At 39.5% G+C, this 21,461-nt stretch overlaps 1 protein-coding gene across 4 annotated transcripts in view; it reads left to right on the top strand.

Annotated features, from left to right (window-relative positions):
* MCF2L2 (MCF.2 cell line derived transforming sequence-like 2) overlaps positions 1-21,461 on the top strand; it is a 267,461-nt gene that overhangs the window by 107,378 nt on the left and 138,622 nt on the right. For 3 of the 4 annotated variants that reach the window (XM_086674819.1, XM_086674818.1, XM_086674821.1), the window contains 5 exons: positions 5,536-5,652; positions 9,995-10,144; positions 18,907-19,031; positions 19,636-19,750; positions 20,476-20,595. In XM_086674819.1, the coding sequence (XP_086530945.1) occupies positions 5,536-5,652; positions 9,995-10,144; positions 18,907-19,031; positions 19,636-19,750; positions 20,476-20,595 (627 nt within the window). The remainder of the gene's footprint in view (positions 1-5,535; positions 5,653-9,994; positions 10,145-18,906; positions 19,032-19,635; positions 19,751-20,475; positions 20,596-21,461) is intronic. The other variant, XM_086674820.1, reaches the window with a different exon arrangement.

The following is a 21,461-nucleotide window of genomic DNA, read 5'->3' as shown; positions in this document are numbered from 1 at the left end:
GTGTCAGGTACACTGATGTTATTACCTAGGTGTGTCTGTGGGATGAGGTGAGCTCAGAATCTTCCTACTCCACCATTTTGTCAGAAGTCCTCTTGCCCATTTTTTAAAAACTTTTCTTTCCAGGATTTGTGAAGTAATGTGATATTTGTCTTTCTCTGACTGACTAATTTTACTTAGCATAATACCCTCTAGTTCCACCCAAGTTGTTGCAAGTGGCAAGATTTCATTCTTTATGATTGCAAGTAATACTCCATTGTGTGTGGGTATATATATATATGTATACACACACACATACATATACCACATCTTCCTTATCCATTAATCTGTTCATGGACATTTGGGCTCTTTCCATACTTTGGAGATTGTCAATAGCAGTGCTATAAACATTGGGGTGCATGTGTCCCTTCAAAATAGTACACCTGTATCCCTTGGGTAAATACCTAGTAGTGCAATTGCTGGGTCATAGGGTAGTACTAGTTTTAATTTTTTAAGGAACCTCCATACTGTTTTCCAAAGTGGCTGCACCAGTTTGCATTCCCACCAGCAGTGCAAGAGAGATCTTCTCTCTCTGCATCCTTGCTAACATCTGTTGTTGCCTGAGTTGTTAATGTTAGCCATTTTGACAAGTGTTAAGTGGTATCTCATTGGGGTTTTGATTTGTATTTCCCTGATAATGAGTGACGTTGAGCATCATTTCATGTGTCTGTTGGCCATCTGGATGTCTTCTTTGGAAAAGTGTCTATTCATGTCTTTTGCCCAATTCTTCACTGGATTATTTGCTTTTTGGGTGTTGAGTTTGATAATATCTTCATAGATTTTGGATACTAACCCTTTATCTGATATGTCATCTGCAAATATCTTCTTCCATTCCGTTGGTTGCCTTTTAGTTTTGCTGATTGTTCCCTTCACTGTGCAGAAGCTTTTTATTTTGATGAGGTTCCAATAGTTCATGTTTGCTTTTGTTTCCCTTGCCTCTGGAGACGTGTTGAGTAAGAAGTTGCGATGGCTGAGGTCAAAGAGGTTTTTTGCCTGCTTTCTCCTCGAGGATTTTGATGGCTTCCTGTCTTACATTGAGGTCTTTCATCCATTTTGAGTTTATTTTTGTGTCTGGTGTAAGAAAGTGGTCCAGGTTCATTTTTCTGCATGTTGCTGTCCAGTTTTCCCAGCACCACTTGCTGAAGAGGCTGTCTTTATTCCATTGGCTATTCTTTCCTGCTTTGTCAAAGACTAGTTGGCCATACGTTTGTGGGTCCATTTCTGGGTTCTCTATTCTGTTCCGTTGATCCGAGTGTCTGTTTTTGTGCCAGTACCATACTGTCTTGATGATTACAGCTTTGTAATACATCTTGAAGTCCAGGATTGTGATACTTCCAGCTTTGTTTTTCTTTTTCAGGATTGCTTTGACTATTCAGGGTCTTTTGTGGTTCTGTACAAATTTCAGGACTGTTTGTTCTAGCTCGGTGAAGAATGCTGGTGTTATTTTGATAGGGATTGCATTGAATATGTAGATTGCTTTGGATAGTATCGATTTTAAACAATTTTAACATTTTAACAATATTTGTTCTTCCAATCCATGAGCATGGAGTATTTTCCCATTTTTTTGTTTCTTCTTTGATTTCTTTCATAAGCTTTCTACAGTTTTCAGTGTCTGGATTTTTCACCTCTTTGGTTAGGTTTATTCCTAGGTATTTTATGGTTTTTGGGACAATTGTAAATGGGATCAGTTTCTTGATTTCTCTTTCTATTGCTTCGTTATTGGTGTATAGAAATGCAACTGATTTCTGTGCATTGATTTTATATCCTGCAACTTTGCTGAATTCATGGATCAGTTCTAGCAGTTTTTTGGTGGAATCTTTTGGGTTTTCCATATAGAGTATCATGTCATCTGCAGAGAGTGAAAGTTTGACCTCCTCCTTGTCGATTTGGATGCATTTTATTCCTTAGTGTTGTCTGACTGCTGAGGCTAGGACTTACAATACTATGGTGAATAGTAATTCTCTTGCCCATTTTTAATTGTATTTTTTTATTGTTGAGTTTCAAGAGTTCTTTATATTTTGTAGATAAGAATGCATTGTCAGATACGTGATTTGCAAATATTTTCTCCTAGTTTGTGGGTTGTCTTTTTCATTCTCCTGACAGTGTCTTTTGCAGAGCAAATGCTTTTAATTTGGACGAAGTCCAGTTTATCAATTTTTCTTTTATATGTTATGTTTTTGGTGTTGTATCTCAGGACTCTTTACCTAACCCAAAAATTTTCTCCTGATTTTTCTCTTATGTTTTCTTCTCCAAGTTTTATGTTTTACATTTAGATCTCTGATGCTTTTTGAGTTAATTTTTTGTATGAGATGCGAACTAAGTTTCCTTTTTTTTTTTTTTTTGTATATGGACATCTAGTTGTCTTAGCACTATTTGTTGAAAATGGAATTATTTCTCCATGGAATTGACTTTGCACCTCTGTCAAAAGTCAGGTTAGTGTTTCCCAAAGTTCAGAGATGATTGGGGGTGGGGTGTGACTTTAAAGGATAGCACAAGGGAGACTTTTGTAATGATAAAATGGTTATGTATCTTGATTGTGCTGGTGGTTATGCAAATCTACAGATGTGAGACAATGATATAGAGCTAAACATACATATTACACCAATATCAATATGGTTTTGTACTATAATTATGTAAGATGCAGCCATAGAGGGGAGAGACTGAGTGAAAGGTACATGAGACCTCTCTGTACTGTCTTTGCAAATTCCTGTGAACCCATAATTATTTAATTATCTCATAATTACTATAACTACTGTAATTACTTCAAAATAAAGAGTTAAAAAATCACTTGACCATATTTGTGTGAGTCTAGTTCAGAATTCTCTAGTCTATCCCACTGATCTATTTGGCTGCCCTTTGCCCTTAACACATTCTTTATTACTGCAGTTTGTAAGTCTTGAAACTTTATTCATTTTCAAAATGGTTTTATCACTTGTCAAAATGGTATTTTGCACTTCTGTATAGATTTTAGAATTAGCTTGTCAATTTCTACAGCAAGTCTGCTATAATTTTGATTGGGATTGCTTTCAATTTGCAGATCAATATTTAGCAGTACTGAATCCTCTAATATCTTTCTTTCATTTCTAATTTTCACTTTTAGCTGTCAGTTTAAAATTTCTCTTCGTCCTCTGTAGCTAAAGGTGACATGGCAGAGTCCTAGCAAGCATGGAACACATGCCTCCCTCTCCTGTTCAGTTATGTGGAACAGAAAATGTGCAGCCTAACAGGATCTGTTAAAACTCCAGGCTATGTGGCAAAGTTATTTCTGCCTAATACAACGTTCCATATTGGTATTAAAAAAAAAATCCAAGTATTACCATAGCAGTTGTCTCAAGAAGCAAAATATATTGGCAATTTCTTGTTTTGTGTCCTATAATTTCTAATTTTAGAAACATATTTTTGCAACTCCTAAAAGTGGTTTACAAGTTTTAGGAGGGAAAGGCATAGATGGATTTAGGTTACCCCCCCCCCAACTTTTTCTCATTTTATAAATGTAATTTTTAAAATTCCCAAGCTCCTGGGTGCTTGGCTGGCTCTGTTGGTGGAGCATGCAACTCTTGATATTGGGGTTGTGGGTTTGGGCCACACATTGGGCGTAGAGCTTGCTTTAAAAAAACATAAAAATAAATAAATAAATAAATAAATAAATAAATAAATAAATAAATAGGTAAAATTCCCAAACTCATTTTCAGAAGAAAAGGAGAAAGGCAGGGTAACAGTGATATGTAGTAACCAAATCCTACTAAACATGAGTGCCTTGAGGCAGGGCCTGTTGTGCTGTGTTCTCCTTCAGAGCCTGGCAGTTATGAGAAGTTCAATACATATTTGTTGAATGAGTAAATCACTTTTATTTTCACCTATAGGCTTTGGGCCCTAACATATTTTTTTTTAGTTCTGAAGTGGATTTAGCATTTGACTAATACTATATAATAATAGAAGAAACACTATATCCTTTTTAAAAAGATTTTATTTTTAAGTAATCTCTACACCCAACATGGGGCTCAAACTCACAATCCAGAGATCAAGAGTCACATGCTCCATCAACGGAGCCAGCCAGGTGCCCCTGGAAGCCTATATTCTTATGTCCTCTGACCAAGTTTTCAAAATATTAAACAAGGAGTGAAGAAATAGAAGGTCATTAAGTTAAAAGCTTAAAGGGGGACATATTTTAGAAATAGGAGTGAGGAGTCCTTGTTTCTCTTTAGGAGTGAGCAGGGGGTCCCTGAAACAGAGAGCCAGGATGATGTTCTGGTCAGAGCCACTGTAGTGGAGTAAAAAAGGACAACTTGGAATGAGTCAGCTTCCTCTAGGTGTGTGGGCATTTGTTCATCAGCATGGGTTTGTTCATCAGCCACATTGTTAATTTATAAAAACCCACTCCCTATTACATCCAAATCTCCACCATACTGGATACATTGGGGGCACATTAACATTCTTCACAGGAGGCATCAGTGTAGTAAATCTTTTTAATGCATACTTCTCAATAGGTCCTGTATTCTAATTTTATTTTGATATTCACCAGCCTACCCCTTATTGGGCTTCTCATTGCAGAATTTTAGGTCTCAATATGGCACTTGATTTTGTGGCTGAAGAGTAGGCTTTAGCTTGGGAACTTTCGACAAAACTTCACCTAGAGTAAGACCCAACTTCTAAGTAGCTTAAAACTGAGTCCCCTGAACCAAGTCACCATTTTGTCACAGATTGTACAACCCTTTGGTATTCCTCACCTAAAGGGGATTAAATATAAAGGGGCTATAAAATGTTTCTCTGCTGCTACTAGGAATTTATACAAAGGATGCAGGAGTGCTAATTCATGGGGGCACATGTAACCTAATGTTTATAGCCCCCCAATCAACAATAGCCAAAGTATGGAAAAAGCCCAAATGTCCATCAACTGACGAATGGATAAAGAAGACATGGTTTATAAATACAATGGAGTATTACTCAGCAATCAAAAAGAATGAAATCTTGCCATTTGCAACAATGTGGATGGAACTGGAGAGTATTATGCTAAGTGAAATAAGGCAGTCAGAGAAAGACAGATACCATATGTTTTCACTCAAATGTAGCATTTGAGAAACTTAAAAGAAGACCATGAGGGAAGGGAACGGAAAAAAATAGTTACAGAGAGGAGGCAATTAATAAGAGACTCTTAACTATAGAGAACAAACTGAGGGTTGATGGGGGGAGGCGGTGGGGAAGGGAAAATGGGTGATGGGCATTGAGAAGGGCACTCATTGGGATGAGCCCTGGGTGTTGTATGTAAGTGGTGAATCACGAGAATCTACTCCCAAAGCCAGGAGCACACTGTATATACTGTATGTTAGCTAACTTGAGAGTAAATTATATTTAAAAACATGTTTCTCTGCTATTTGTATTAACTCTTTGTGTGTTAAATTCCTGGTCAGGCAAAGTTCAAGTACTGTTTAAATAACAACAGAATCTAGATGAGCTACTGTTTAATTATCTGTGAGGAATATATTAATTTTTCCCCTATAGATCATTATGTTAAACTCTGTCTCTGACCTTCATGGCTACATTGACAAAAGCCAACTGACAGAAGACTTAGGGGGAACTTTGGAATATCGCCATAGTCAGTGGATAAATCATCGAACTGTAAGTACCAACTTATGTGCCCTTTTTATTGTTTTTCCTTATTTTCCAGTAGGCAGGGCAGTTAAAGTTGGGCAGTCATTGCCCATGACTATCTAAGATACAGAAGGTTGGTTTTTCTAAGCCACAGGTAGGGGAGAAATGGGGCGGAAGGGAAAAGGCTGGGCTTGTCCTGCTGACTACCTTCACCTCACTTCATCATCTGGCATGGGGGATTGGGGGAACTTGATTTAGAATGCACCTGGGGAGAATGCAAAATACGAGCACCATGCTAAAGCGGAGAAGTTAATTTGCTTGGTCAGGGATGGGTCTCAGACAGTGTTCCACACAACTCCCCAGATGATTCTAATGTATAGACAGATCAAAATCCACCAAGTCAGAAGGAGCTGTATTTGACTATTGTCACAATTATTTACTGTCTGACTTTGGGTCAGTTATTAAACCTCTTTCAGCTTGTTTTCTCCCCTGTTAAAATGGAACTAACAGTGGTTTTCAGCTGAGGGCGATCTGAGACTTTTTTTCTAGTCATAACTTGGGAGGAAGTGTATTACTGGCATCTAGTGGGTAGGAGCCAGGTATGCCGTGAAACCTCTTATAATGCATGAGACAGCCTCCAACAAAGAATTGTCCAGCCCAAATGTCAATAGTGCCAATGATGAGAAACCTCAGACTGCCTGAAAGTTTAACATGAGACCAAGTGATGTAATGTGTGTGAAAGCACCTGACGTGGTATTTTACTTGTCACTCTACTCACTCATAGCAAGGGTTATCATGCTAAACTAGAAGGGTCAGTCAAGTCAAGAACAAAGTGGGATTGAAACTCAAATAATAAGTGTTTCTGTATAAATTCCCCTTTCCCCACTCTTCTAGCCCTAGCCCCTTGAAAAGACTGGGTTTTCTGAGCCAAGTCAGAAGCTTCCTTCACCACCCCAGTGACAACTGGCAGTGTCAGCCCACCTCTCTGTGTATCTGGTCACTTTGGAAACATGTTGCCCAATATTTAACCAATGAACACCTGAACTACATTTAATTTGGAAGGAGAATTCACTCTCCTTTAGAGTGTAAAGCTTTGTGATTTTTTAAAGGAAATTTTAAGAACTAAACAAAAATAGATTTCTAGCAACACATTATATATGCAACATTTATTGCATTTCTAGCAACGCATTTATTTCAAAGCTACGGATTCTGATCCTTCCCTCACTTCTTTGTATGCCATGTAATTCTAAGGAAGACATGGCCCTTCCCAAAACCTAAAGAACCTGGGCAGGAACCCTTTAAATTTCTCATGAGTTTTACCACAGTAACTGTGGCTCCTAGAGAATCTCAGGAATTAAAAAAAGGAATGGTGACATTCTTCACAAACATATTATTCTAAATAGGTCTAAATATAAAAGATACGGAGGGAAGCTTATGTAGAATATCACACACAAATAAGTGTGATCAGGGTCATCCTATGTTGCAATTTCATTAAACCATATGAAAAGTGGAACTGGAGTGCTTCTAGGCTTCATTTCTTCACTTCCTAGGACTTTATTACATTACTTTAGTAATCAAAAGAAGTTAGTGTCCCACCCAGCCTTACTGCCTAGCTAGCTCTCCCTTTTCCTCTGATTTCTCTACCAATTCTTTGTTTTATTATGTTCTTCATGTTTTTTCCAAGTTGCCTCAGATCTTTTCTGATATAACAAAAGTTTGCAGCAAATAAAGAAAAAACACAAATGCCCCTTGATGTCAAAGACTAGACTACTTCTCTATGAACTTAGAGAGGTAAAGAAGACTGAACCATGAACATAGATTATTTAAAGACATAGCATGAGCAGACATGTGCACACAGTTTCCCACCCCAAGCCCAGTTTGTATCCTTGGTTAGTGTGTGTGCATGTGTTAAATATATTATGGTGAACTTTAAAAAATACAGATCTTTTTTGGGGGAACAGTGTACTTTCTGGCTGTCGGATCATTGAGACTCATTAGAACTGAAAAGAACCTTAAAGATCATTTATTTCAATTACCTTATTTTATAGGTAAGGAAACTGACCTTCAAAGTAAAGAAGTGACTTATCCAAGGTTATACAGTTGAGTAGTGGTAGAGCCAAGACTAAGGCTAAGCTCTTTTTCATCACCCCATCAGTGTCAGGTCCTTTGTACCATTTCCAAGGTGATTGTTTGCTAATCAGATACCTGGAATCAAGTTAATTTGTTAACAGACTCTCCATAGGAAACGCCTGGATTTCCTCTATTTCCTGTATTTTCCTCTATTTCATCTGCAGGCCTGGCACCTGACTCTCAGGGTTGTTACTGTTATTATTATTACATTTGCAAGGTACTGTACTGTGCCCAAGTCCTTTCACATTTGCTATTCCTTTGATCCTCAAAAAACCCCTGCAAAAACAGAGCAACCATTATTCCCGTTTTTCGGATGAGGACACTAGGACTCAGAGTAATACCTGGCTTACTTAAGATCACACAGTTAGAGATCAGAATCTGAACTCTAATTCAAGTCTGAAACTCCAAAAGCCAAGATTTTTTTGTTGGTTTAATTTTAAATCTAGTTTTGTGAAATCTAGTTTTTATTGCTAAGAGGTGGTATAGCATATAGCGCTTAAGATGGCTGGCTCTGGGTTCAATTCCAGTTCTGCCACTAATTTTTTATATGACTTTGGGGAAGTTACTTAACCTGAATTCACCTTAGTTTCCTAGTCTATAGATTGTGGTGATAATAGTAACCTATTTGAGATGCATTACAAGAGGTAGTGCATATAAAGCAAAATATTTAGGGTGGGTGATGGGTATTGAGGAGGGCACCTTTTGGGATGAGCACTGGGTGTTGTATGGAAACCAATTTGACAATAAATTTCATATATTGAAAAAAAATAAAAAATAAAAAAATATTTAATATCATATTTTCTTATAAGTCCTCTGATAAATTGGATTTTTATATGTTATTCATTATAGGCTATTGGTGAATGACGTTGAGAGAGTATCTTACACAGATATTAGGTTATGTAAAAGTAATAATACTTTGATGTGCTTGAAAGATTTTCGTAAAAGTTAGTGGTTGTCTGAATTTCCAGGCCAAAAGAACTATGATGTTCAAGATTGCAACTGTATAAATACTTGTGCTAATAGGGGAGATTCCACCAACAACAATAGGGGAAACTCATTACAGATAAGGAAACGGACCTTCAAAGTAAAGAAGTGACTTATTCAAGGTTATACAGTTGATGGTGGGTGCCTGGTTGGCTCTGGTAGAACATGCGACTTTAGATCTCAGGGTCATGAGTTCAACCCCCACACTGGGTGTAGAGCTTACCTAAAAAAAATGGTTAAAGGACAAAGACTTCAGTTTCAGACAGTAGGCGGGGGTGTGCTATGCTCCAGAAGCCTTATAGCTCCAGCCTCAGCTCTGGCCTCTGGTGCAGAAAAGGGCCACCTCATGTCTGGCACATTCTTTATGATGAGCATCTGGGTTTTCAGAAATGTTCTCTGATGATATAAGATCAGAGGTAATTTTTTCCCAAGTGAAAATTAGGTTAGACCTCTTTGCTACTATCAGTTATCCATCTAGCAGCTGTTTATGGGCCACCTATTATGTGACAGGCATAGTACCATTTGCTGGGGTAACAGAGATGAATTGCGCTTGCCCTTCAAGGGCAAAGTTGTCTCAGGAGCAGGGGGAAGTGGGCATAGTAGAACCCATCTGGCTGAGTAGAATGATTTGTGGGATTCTTAAAAGCCACTTACTTTCAACTAAATCTGCTGATGATCAGTATCACTTTTTCTAGGTTAGGCTACATGTTTACTGCTAAACTGTACTGAGTAAAATGCAGATATCTCACCTGGGATATGAGGTGTGAAGTTACTCATAAGTTAGTAGGTATTCATTTAATGGCAGAGTAGTGTCCTTAGTGGAAGGTCAATTTTTATAAAGAAGTGACAGGCAGAGGTCCCCAACGCCTTATCACATGTGATAAAAGTAACTCTCTGAAAGGTCACTAGCGACTTACCTAATCACTACATCCATCTTCTCCCTTGGGGTCAAACTTGCTTCCCAAACTTAGTGACTTTAGTTGAATCCTGCCTTCTTTCCTTCCTTACTGCTCAAGCAATACTATCTTGGGCAATTCACTTGACCTGTTGGAGCTTCAGTTCCCTCTTCTATAAAATGGAGATAAAATACCTTCCATTCTGGATTGTTGAGATGATAGACAAATGTATAGCACCAAGTACAATGCATGGCCCGTTGCAGGTACTCAGGAAATGGCAGCTAGTTGTACTGTCCTTCTATTCAGAGAGCATATTGGTGAATGTTAAGCTGTCCTCATTGTTATGTCTGACCTTCCAGGCCATTGAAAACTTTGCCGTGACATTGAAGACTACTGCCCAGATGCTCCAGATGTTTGGGGCCTGCCTAGCCACAACAGAGCTGCCCAGGGGCCTGCTGTCCACTGAAGACCTCCTCATGTCCCACACAGGGCAGCGGGACAAGCTGCAGGTGAGTGGCCAGTGGCCTTGGAGAGAGCCAGGAGCAGAATTAAAAGTGAAGTCCTCTTCTTCCCCCTTTTCTGGTGACTTGGCAGCAGTTGATCATCTTAAATCTTCTAGATAGGCAGTATGTAAAGAGGAAAACCTCTTGAGACTGGTCCATGAGTGTAAAAGGATTGTAATTAAGACCTGTGAGAAGCAGCCCTGTAAAGGGAAACTCATTCCACCATGTGAGACAGGTGTGTGAACCTCCTCTCAAGTGCAGCACCCCTATGATCTGTTTGGGACAGAGCAAGATATGATGGATATGGCTGCAGTGAATGAAGGAGGGGTGGCAATTGTCTTTTGAGGCATAAGCTTTCCTGAGCCTATTGTGAGGTTTTGGGGCAAACTAATAACTAATAACTTTGGGGCAAACTATTGCTTCACTTTCTCAGGGATGTATCTTTTTATTTGGGGAGTAATTTGAGAAAGAAGACATGGAAGGTGCTCTGAACTGGGTTTAAGGAGAAGCACCTATTAACTATTCATAAAATCATGTCAGAGCCTGCTAAGAATGGAGGCTGGTAGATTCTTTCAGGTCATGCAGTAAAGGGAGGTGTCTTCCTGGGGCTTATAGGAAGGGTTTCAGCTCTTTTCTACTTCCAGAAGCGTAAATGGACCAAACCCATCATTTCACCAGAAGACCAGAACACCATTGGGCAGCAAACTGGGGATCAGAAGGTCAATGCATCTTAGCATTACATGTATTCTTGCTGCATGGAGCTTGAGAAGAGCTGACCTCTTTTATTTGTGGCCCAAAATTTACAAAAACGCTTTGCTAGGTGGTTGATTTGCTCATTTAGCCAGCATTATTGACCACCTACCACTACATGTAGGCAAAACAAACCAAAAAAGTGCAAACTTAAGGAATACATAGTTGAGTTAGGGGAGTCTCAGGGTCTAGCGGCTAAGGCAAATTAATTCTTCCATGTGTCAGGGAGCACTATTAAATTCTCTTTGGAAGGAGCTGGATATCCAAAAAAGAGTTCAAAATATACTTTCCACATTACTCTGAATAATTAAAAGATCTGGTTTGAAACTGTGAAAACCTGAAAACATCCTAGAACTTTTCCCTGGAAATGTCTCTGATGACCTTGACAAGCACGCACAACCTAGCACACCCTTCCTGTTCCTGTGTGTGCTTTTTACACCTGGATGGAAACTTAGGGCACATCTTCAGAGCACGTGCAGGCAGGTGTCCCAGGATCTTTTGCATATTGGATCCTTCTCCGAGGAGAGCTTCTACTTCCTGAGTAAGGGTGACTTTGACAGGCTATGAGCTGTCTCTCAGTTTACAAACAGTATGCTGGCATTCACCCTGCTGCCACTAGGACCTTGTCTGTGCAAAGAGGAAATTCACTGAAATTCTATGGACTTCTATGGATGTTCCCAGAAGCGTATCCCTGAACTCCTTCTGTAGCCTGAGTGCTGACAGTAAAAAAAATTAAATACCCCAAATGATTAAGGAGGTTTTCTCTTCATGGGAATGAAAACTCCTTAAGCCCTTTGGACCGTGTGACAACTGGATATCCATGTGAAAAAGAAGGAAATTGGATGCTTACCTCACCTTGTCCACAAAAATTAACTCAAAATTGGTCAGGGAACTAAATATAAGTTCCAAAATTATAAAACTCTTAGGAGAAAATATAGATGTAATTTTTTATGACCTTACATTAGGCGATGGTCTCTTAGATACCACACCAAAAGCACAAACACCTAAAGAAAATAAATAAAGTAGACATCACCAAAATTAAGAACTTTTGTGCTTCAAAGGACACTATCAAAAAGGTGAAAAGACAACCCGCAGAATGGGAAAAAAATATCTACAAATCATGTATCTGATGAGAGTCTAATATTCAGAATATATAAACAACTCTTGGAGTACCTGGGTGGCTCCGTTGGTTGAGCATCTGACTGGCTCAGGTTGTGATCTCACAGTTCTTGAGTTCCAGCTCCGCATGGGGTTTGCTGCTGTCAGCAGGGAGCCTGCTTTGGATCCTCTGTCCTCTTCTTTCTCTGCCCCTCCCCCACTTGCTCTTTCTCTCTCTCTCTCAAAAATAAATAAAACATTTTTTAAAAAATTAAAAAAATAAACAACTCTTACAACTCAACCTTTATAAAAAGACAAATAACCCAATTAAAAAATGGGCAAAGTAGGGGTGCCTGGGTGACTCAGTTGGTTAAGCATCCGACTTCAACTCAGGTGGCTCAGGTCATGATTTTATGGTTGGTGAGTTCGAGCCCTGTGTCAGGCTCTGTGCTGACAGCTCAGAACCTGGAGCCTGCTTTGGATTCTGTGTCTTCCTCTCTCTCTGCCCCTCCCCTGTGTGAGCTCTGTCTCTCTCTCTCAAAAATAAATAAGCTTTAAAAAAATGGGCAAAGGATTAGAACAGGCATTAGACAGATAAATGGTTATTAAGCACATGAAGACATGTGCAACGTCATATATTGTTAGGGAAATGCAAATCAAAACTGCAGTGATATACCCACTAGAGTGGCACTAATTAAAAAGGTGGGCCATAATAAGTGTTGATGAGGATGTGAGGGAATTGGAACCCTCATACATTGCTTGTGGGAATGGAAACTGTCTGGTAGGTCCTCAAAAAGTTAAACATAAAGTTACCATATGACCCAGAAATTCTACTTCTACGTATGTACATAAGAGATTTGAAAACATGTTTTATATAAAAAGTTACACATAAATGTTCATAGCAGCATAACACCCCAAAAGTGGAAGCAACCCATGTGTCAATAAGCTGATGAGGGGATAAAAAAATGTGGTATATCCATACAATGGAATATTACTCAGCCATAGAAAGGAAGTACCAATACATGCTTTAATATGTATGAACTTTGAAATAATTACGCAGAGTGAAAGAAGCAGACACAAAAAGCCACATATTGTACAATTCTACCTATATGAAATGTCCAGAATAGGTAAATATGGAGAGAAAGGTAGATTAGTGGTTTCCAGGGTCTGGAAAGAGGGAGAAATGGAGAGTGATTGATAATAGGTATGGGGTTTCTTTTTGAGGGTTATGAAAGTGTTCTGGGGAGAAAACATGGACTTGTATGCATTAAAAGGGTGAGTTTTAGGGGTGCCTGGATGGCTCAGTGGTTGGGCATCTGACTCTTGACTTTGGCTCGGGTCATGATCTCACAGTTCAGAAGATCAAGCCTGGCTTCAGGCTCTGCGCTGATGGTGCAGAGCCTGCTTGGGATTCTCTTTTTCTGCCCCTCCCCTGCTCGTGTGCGCGCGCACGCTCTCTTTCTCAAAATAAATAAATAAAACTTAAAAGAAAGTTTTATGGTACTATACGAATAATATCTCAATTTTTTAAAAAAGAAAAAGATCTGGGGCGCCTGGCTGGCTCAGTTGATTAAGCGTCCGACTTTGGCTCAGGTCGTGATCTCACTATTTGTGGGTTCAAGCCCTGTGTCGTGCTCTGTGCTGACAGCTTGGAGCCTGGAGCCTGCTTCGGATTCTGTGTTTCATTCTCTCTTTGCCGCTCCCCCACTTGTGCTCTGTCTCTCAAAAATAAACAAATGTAAAAAAAAAATTAAAAAAAAAAGAAAGAAAGAAAAATATCTTTGGGCCTAAAATAATAATAAAATAACCATGAACCCTATACAGGTACGTGCTTTTCATACTGTTTATGATAGCCCTACAGACCTTCTTTCTTAGCAAAACAGCTCTTCCTGTTGTCTAATTCCATGTTGGTTTTGGAAGCAGTTCACAGAGGCAGGCAGTCTTCCTTCTGAGTCCCAAAGGAGGTGATTCTCACCTCTTTGAAGGTCTTATTTTGGGGCAGAAACCCCAGGGCCTCGGCCTTATACTCTCAGATACTTAAGTCAACTGACACACTTTACCATGTGTCCAGGTAAATAGGGTAAGACTCTCATATTTTGTTGTTGTTGTTGTTAAAATAAGAAATCCAACAGGGCCATAGTCCTTTTTCTCATCATGTAGGAGGAAAGTGCCAGTGGTCCTTTGATTATGTGATAGAGCACTCTTCTACAAATATGAATACTGTTTAGCATTTAATATTTGTTCCATTCAGAATTTATCCAATTGTGTATTCAGAGATGACAATTCTATCAGCATTTCCAGGGTTACAAATAATCAAGAAGATAATCAGAGTAATAAGTGATTTTTTGTAGGCCCTAGAAATAATTTACAGTCTTAGGAGGGTTTTTTTTGTTTTTTTTTTTTTTTAATTTTTGAAAGACAGAGAGAGACAGAGCACAAGTAGGGGAGGGGCAGAGAGAGAGGGAAACACAGAATCCGAAGAAGGCTGCAGGCTCTAAGCTGTCAGCACAGAGCCCAGTGCGGGGCTTGAACCCACAAACTGTGAGATCATGACCTGAGCCAAAGTCGGACGCTCAACCGACTGAGCCACTCAGGCGCCCTACAGTCTTAGGAGTTTTTAAAGACCCCATTGTTTAAATTCTACTTGCAGAGAATATGTTAAAAATGCATAGGCACAGAGGTCTTGATTTTGCACAGGAAGATGAAATTGCTATTCTTATGAATGTTTTCAGTGTTAATGCCTTAACAAATCAGGGTTTTGGACTAGTTTTATACCACAAGAAGATATCTCTCAGTATCTGCTGAGGAAAGGGGATATATCATCTCTTTTATGGACTTCTTTTTTCTCAATTATGAGGACTTGCATTTTATTTATTTTTTTTTATTTATTTATTTTTTCAACGTTTATTTATTTTTGGGACAGAGAGAGACAGAGCATGAACGGGGGAGGGGCAGAGAGAGAGGGAGACACAGAATCGGAAACAGGCTCCAGGCTCCGAGCCATCAGCCCAGAGCCTGACGCGGGGCTCGAACTCACGGACCGCGAGATGGTGACCTGGCTGAAGTCGGACGCTTAACCGACTGCGCCACCCAGGCGCCCCAGGACTTGCATTTTAAAGGCCACATTCTAGAATTCATTATTCAGCATTATAAAAAAAACCCAGCATGGTAGGGCTAACGTGTAGTGGCAGAAATGGGGTAATAAAAGCTAAGTAAGGAGTCTAAAGTATTAGTCATTCATATAATCTCTGGGCTCTGATTCATCCTTTAACTTCCTCCCCCACCTCCACCCCCAGCCCATGACACAGCCAAACACAGCACCTGGCATGAATAGTAGTGCTTTTAAATGTATTTTGACAGACTGACTGACTGACTGAATGAATGTCTACATTTAGGCTTACCCTTGTCATAGGAAAGAATTCTCCCCAGAAAATTTAAATTCCTTTGAGCCTGAAGCAATCTGCTTGCCCTATTAAGTGGGTCTTTTGAACCAACTGCTTGTTTCCATAATAGTGGAATTGTAATGATAAGTACACACTGGGACAGCCATACCAGTTGTTAAATATTTATGTTCCACAAGTGCCCAACTTTACCTCTCTGGCCCATTTCCTAGGACCCATGAGACCTCCTCATGTTTCTGGCATCAAAAGGGGTTAACACGTGGATAGCAGTTGGCCTCAGGACTGCTTCAGTATTATATCTGACATCTGTGCTGATTGGTTAATGACTGCTCTAAACAGTTATTAAATATTTTGAATTGTTACTACTATGGACAAGGGAAAACTCCATTTTTGTCCTGGGCAACTTACCTTTTCACTTTCCAAGTATCATAGTTCCTCAATCTTTCCCTGTGTATTTATGGCAGATTTTTGTAACCCTGCTAAAGCTAACCCTGCTAGGCCATATATGGCCTAGTCCCAAAGCAGTAACCAGTCATAATTTTTCTTTGTGTATATATATATATATATATATATATATATATATATATATATATAGTTTTTGATAGTGTGAAGGGGATACACAGTGAATGACATCGCTTGCTCAGACCCACGTTCTCTCTCTCACACGCTTCCTCACACTCTGCACTTCTTTGGGTATATCTGTGTCCCAAGTTTCCCCTTCCAAAAAGTCTCCTTCTGCCCCAGCAATATGCCTCTACTTCTCTGGCCCCTCCACCCTTTCTCCCAACTCTACACACACACACACACACACACACACACACACACACACACACACACAATTTAATGGTAATGCCAGAATCCTGCTGGAATTCTGGAATCTCAAGGACATTTAAGAAACTGAGAAAAGCCAAGACTCTTTTTAGAAGGTAGGAAGAGTGAAAGGTAAGAGCATTTGCTAATGAGTGCTTCCCGCCCCCCCTTCCCCTATCATATCCTATTTGTCCTTATTCATTTGCAACCTAATTTCTTTTAGACTATTATTAATTCATCCAACCTACAAATATTTAATGAGCATTGGTGAAATAAGAAGAAATGAGGGCTGATACCTGAGAGTGGAAAAGAAGGGATGTGTCTAGTTCCCATGCAGGAGTACCAGCCGAGAGAGTGACTTGGGGCCTTACCTGGAGTGGACAGAGCCACAGGGGTGTCCAAAGAACTTGGGCCAGATCAGAAAAGTCAAATGTATCATCAGCCAAATCCAGGGACAAGTTTGAGGCTTCGATAGCAGAAGCCTGCAAGGGGATGAATAATACAGTGATATTGGAGACCAGGAGCAAAGGCATGAGGGTGAGCAAGCCAGTACTTGTGTGTGAATAGGGTGGAGAAGTATAAAACTCCACCCACAGGGAACGAGCTCCATACTATGTGAAGGCTGGAGGTGGCTAGGCCTGGAGGAGAGATTCAGGGTTCATGTGCATACAGGATATGTTTTTGTAACTATGGGCCTATTTTATTGCTCAGGGCACAGTAACCAGCATCCTGTGTGAACCATGCACCAAGCACCCAACTCCTAGAAGCAAAGTTCTCTGCCCGGCTCTGTCCCTTTGGCTTATTTTGTGGTTAGCACTCAGGGTATTGACAGAAATGACTTGTGCTGTGTGATTAGAGGATTAGAGCTGTTGTATTTGGCAGGAGATAACCTGACATCCTCTCCAATTACAAAGCCCAAAGTCCCATGTAAAAGGAGCAGAATAGAGTTGCCTTGGAAGTATGACTCTTTCCATATCAACCCGAAGTTGCTGCCTATCTACACCAAACTTCAGTAGTTGAGCAAGGCCACACTTTGGGGACAGGTAGAAGAAGAAGCAGGAGTCTATTGACAATACCAGATGAGGTTTTTTTTCCTGCTTTTCTATCAATTATTACATTATTATTTCATGGCAGTGTCTAGCTTATTCAGTATCTGTCATTTTCTTGTTTCTGGTCTCTGCCTTGGATTAGAACCAGATTTTGTTAATTTGTTAATAAATTTAAAATTATTAATTAATTAATATAAATAAATAGTATTAATTAAAATTATTGGTTTATTACTTTTACTTTAAACATACAACAGCAGCCTGAGATACCCACAAAATTTAAGAGTTGTTGCTTTGGAGAGGAAAAGTGGATGAGCAGAGGACAAAAGACTTATTTTTTCCAGTATATACCCTTCCGTATATTTTGGATTTTGTATCATGTATATGTATTACCTGTTAAAAATAAGTTAATAACCATATGATCCAATAATACCACTACTGTGTATTTACCCAAAGATAACAAAAATACTAATTCAAAAAGATAAATGCACCCCTATGTTTATTCCAGCATAGTTTACAAAGTCAAATTAAGGAAACAGCCCCAGTGTCCATGGATGGATAGATGAATGGATAAAGAAGATGTGATACACACACACACACACACACACACACACACACACACACACACACACACAATAGAATACTACTCAGCCATAAAAAGGAATGAAATCTTGCCATTTTGCAATAACATGGATAGATCTAGAGGGTGTGATGCCAAGAGAAATAAATCAGTCAGAGAAAGACAAATGCCATATGCTTTCATTTATGTGTGGAATTTAAGAAACAAAACAAAAAAAAGAGACAAACCAAAAAGCTGACTCTTTTTTTTTTCAGTATATGAAGTTTATTGTCAAATTGGTTTCCATACAACACCCAGTGCTCATCCCAAAAGGTGCCCTCCTCAGTACCCATCACCACCCTCCTCTCCCTCCCACCCCCCATCAACCCTCAGTTTGTTCTCAGTTTTTAAGAGTCTCTTATGCTTTGGCTCTCTTCCACTCTAGCCTCTTTTTTTTTTCCTTCCCCTCCCCCATGGGTTTCTGTTAAGTTTCTCAGGATCCACATAAGAGTGAAACCATATGGTATCTGTCTTTCTCTGTATGGCTTATTTCACTTAGCATCACACTTTCCAGTTGCATCCATGTTGCTACAAAGGGCCATATTTCATTCTTTCTCATTGCCACGTAGTACTCCATTGTGTATATAAACCACAATTTCTTTATCCATTCATCAGTTGATGGACATTTAGGCTCTTTCCATAATTTGGCTATTGTTGAGAGTGCTGCAAAAAGCTGACTCTTAACTGTAGAGAACAAACAGATGATTACCAGAGGGGAGGTAGGTAGGGGGATGGGAGAAATAGGTAAAGAGGATTAAGAGTACCCTTACCATGATGAGCACTGAGTAATGTATAGAACTCTTGAATCACTATATTGTACACTTGAAACTAATATAACACTTTATGTTAACTACCCTGGAATTAAAATTGAAAAAACAAAAATAAATAAGTTAATTAATTTTTAAAAGCTGCAGCTCAACTTCTTTAGCATTTAATTTCCTAAATGAAAGATATACCTGATCTGCCATTCTCTTCACCTCAAATCTACCAAGAATTTGCTTTTGTTAGTTTCTTCTAAGACAAACTATATTTTCCTTTCTCTAGGATGAGCTGAAATTACTTGGAAAGCAAGGGGCCACACTGCTGTCATGCATTCAAGAACCAGCAACCAAAAGTCCCACCAGAAAACTCAATCCCAATCAGCTAGAGAATGTAGCAACCATGGAAAGGTGAGTGAGAGAGGAGAGGATATGTAGAACTCAATAATCAGAAATAACCAAAACCAGATTGGTACAGTTACTACTGGATCTTGCTGGAGTCAGGAAAGAATAATATTTGAGACAACAAAGGCAAAAACATGGTATCCATCTACAGAGATCTTTTTGTAAGAATGCTGTCCTGCCCCCCCCTCCCCCCGCCACGCTTTGTGCTATAACTTTCATCCCAGGATTTCAAGGGAGATGGTAGTGTTTATTTATCTTTATTTCTAAATAACCGTTCATTGGGTGCTGTACTTTACACACCTATCGTCTCACCAGTAGAAAACGAAAGGCACATAGGTAAGGTTACCTAGGGACACATTTGAAAGCACAGCAGCTGCATCTGAAGTGAAGTTTCTGCTTCGTTCTGAGGGTATCCCTGATTGAAAAATGGAAAATGTGGGAGCCAGATGAATCATGAAAAAGTCATAGATGACAGACATATGTATAATAAGGAGATTCCCACAATTAATATCACTGACTGGAAACAGAGGGGCTACCTACATAAGCCTACATGGACTCATGTGGAAATGAACACTAACCACAATGTCACTTTCTCATTCTTTCTTGACAGGTTATTACTTCAATTGGATGAGACAGAAAAAGCCTTTAATCAGTTTTGGTCCGAGCATCACTTGAAGCTTAGTCAATGCCTACAACTACAACACTTTGAGCACAATTTTCATGAGGTGTTATTTTCTTGTGTAATAGAACTTCCTTTCATTGTTCAGTGACTTTTGGTTCTCTCTTCCCCCTTGGACTATGGATATTGAGTGTCCTCACTAACCCAGCCCCCTCCTTATATTCTTGCTTCCTCATTGATCATTCTCTTCTTCCTTTTTCAGTGGGGTAGCAATGTTCTAGAATCCCATTTTCCTGTTGACATACATGACATTTTGTGTATGGTTTATCTTCCTTTTAAAAAATGTTTATTTGTTTGTTTGTTTATTTATTTATTTAGAGAACACAAGCAAGCAGGGGGAGGGGCTGAGAGAAGGGAGGAGGGGCAGAGAGAGGAAGAGAGAATCCCAAGAAGGCTCTGGACTGTCAGCATGGAGCCCAATGAGGAGCTCAAATCCACAAACCACGAGATTATGACTTGAGCCGAAACCAAGAGTCAGACATTTAACTAACTGAGTCACCCAGGCACCCCGAGGTTTATCTTTCTTTTTGATTGATAACCTGTAAAGGTGGTTTTACTATTTCATCTACATGTATCTCAACACCAAACTCCCCTTTCCACCCCTGCCCCAAGCTTAATCTAAAAGTTAATGAACTTAAAAAAAAATGTATATGTAGATACATAAAAGTCCTGAATCCTGTTTGGATTTTCAAGTTTTCTTAGAGTATACAAACCTATACCTCCAGAGAGGTGCTCATGGCTTATTTCTGGATGTTCTAATGTGTCTTATAGGTTAAGCGTGCCCTGGACAATTTGTTGGCAGAGCAAGCAGAGTTTACAGACATCGGAGACAGTGTGATACGTGTGGAACAACTTCTTAAGGAACACAAAAAACTGGAAGGAAAAGGCCAGGTTTGTTTTTTGCTGTTTTTATGGACTGGGAAGGAAATTGCTGGGGACAGTGACAGATCATGTCCACTCATGATTGTTGGAAGGTCGCTGAAGGACACAGGAATGCCCAAATCCTGCCTTTCCAGTCACCACACTGCCAGGTAGGGGGAGGGTTCCAGTAGACTTGCCTGCTGGTACAGAAGCAACGGGAGGAAAGGTCATAGTGGGCACATTATCTACTGGCAGGATGTAGGGGTGGGAGTTGGTGGTAAGGAGGGGAAACTTGAAAAGGGGAAACCAGAAAAAAAAAAACCAACTAGTTTTATAACAAGCAGAATGGTGAGAAGGAGGAAATTGCTCCACATCAGTTCTGCTGCTACACAGAGCTGGCAAAGCTTTCTCCTTTCAAATGCCCCAAAAGTTGTCAATATCAAACTTGTAAAAGAATATGTGTTTCACAATTCTCATACCAGCATTAGATAGTTTCCCAGATCTGCACACAAGTCAGCAGGTAGGAATGATTCTATTTCAAGTCCTTACAAATTTGGGTTATTACAAATTAAGAAAGCCGAGTCCTCTCTTTCCAGAGAAGTTCTTTTCTGCTATTCTTAAATTAGATTCTCTATATTTTTGTCTCTTGGGGACTATGTCCTTGATGATTAGCACTTCCTTTCTGAGCTAATCTATATGCATGTTTTCCAGATGGTAATTTTGTAATATTAGAGATTTGCTTCAAAAAGTGTGGTCCTCTGGCCAGTGCATAGATGTCACCTGAGTGAGAACTTGTTAGAAATATGGAATATAAGGCACGCCCCCCCACCTCAGAATCAGAATCTGCATTTTAATAAGATTCCTAGGTGATTGACATGCACATTATAGTTAGAGAC

This window comes from Puma concolor, chromosome C2 (assembly GCF_028749965.1).
Source record: "Puma concolor isolate L17-30 chromosome C2, mPumCon1.1.hap2, whole genome shotgun sequence".
NCBI lineage: Eukaryota > Metazoa > Chordata > Mammalia > Carnivora > Felidae > Puma > Puma concolor.
Note: the sequence above shows the minus strand (reverse complement) of the source record. Positions and strands in the feature narration are given on the sequence as shown.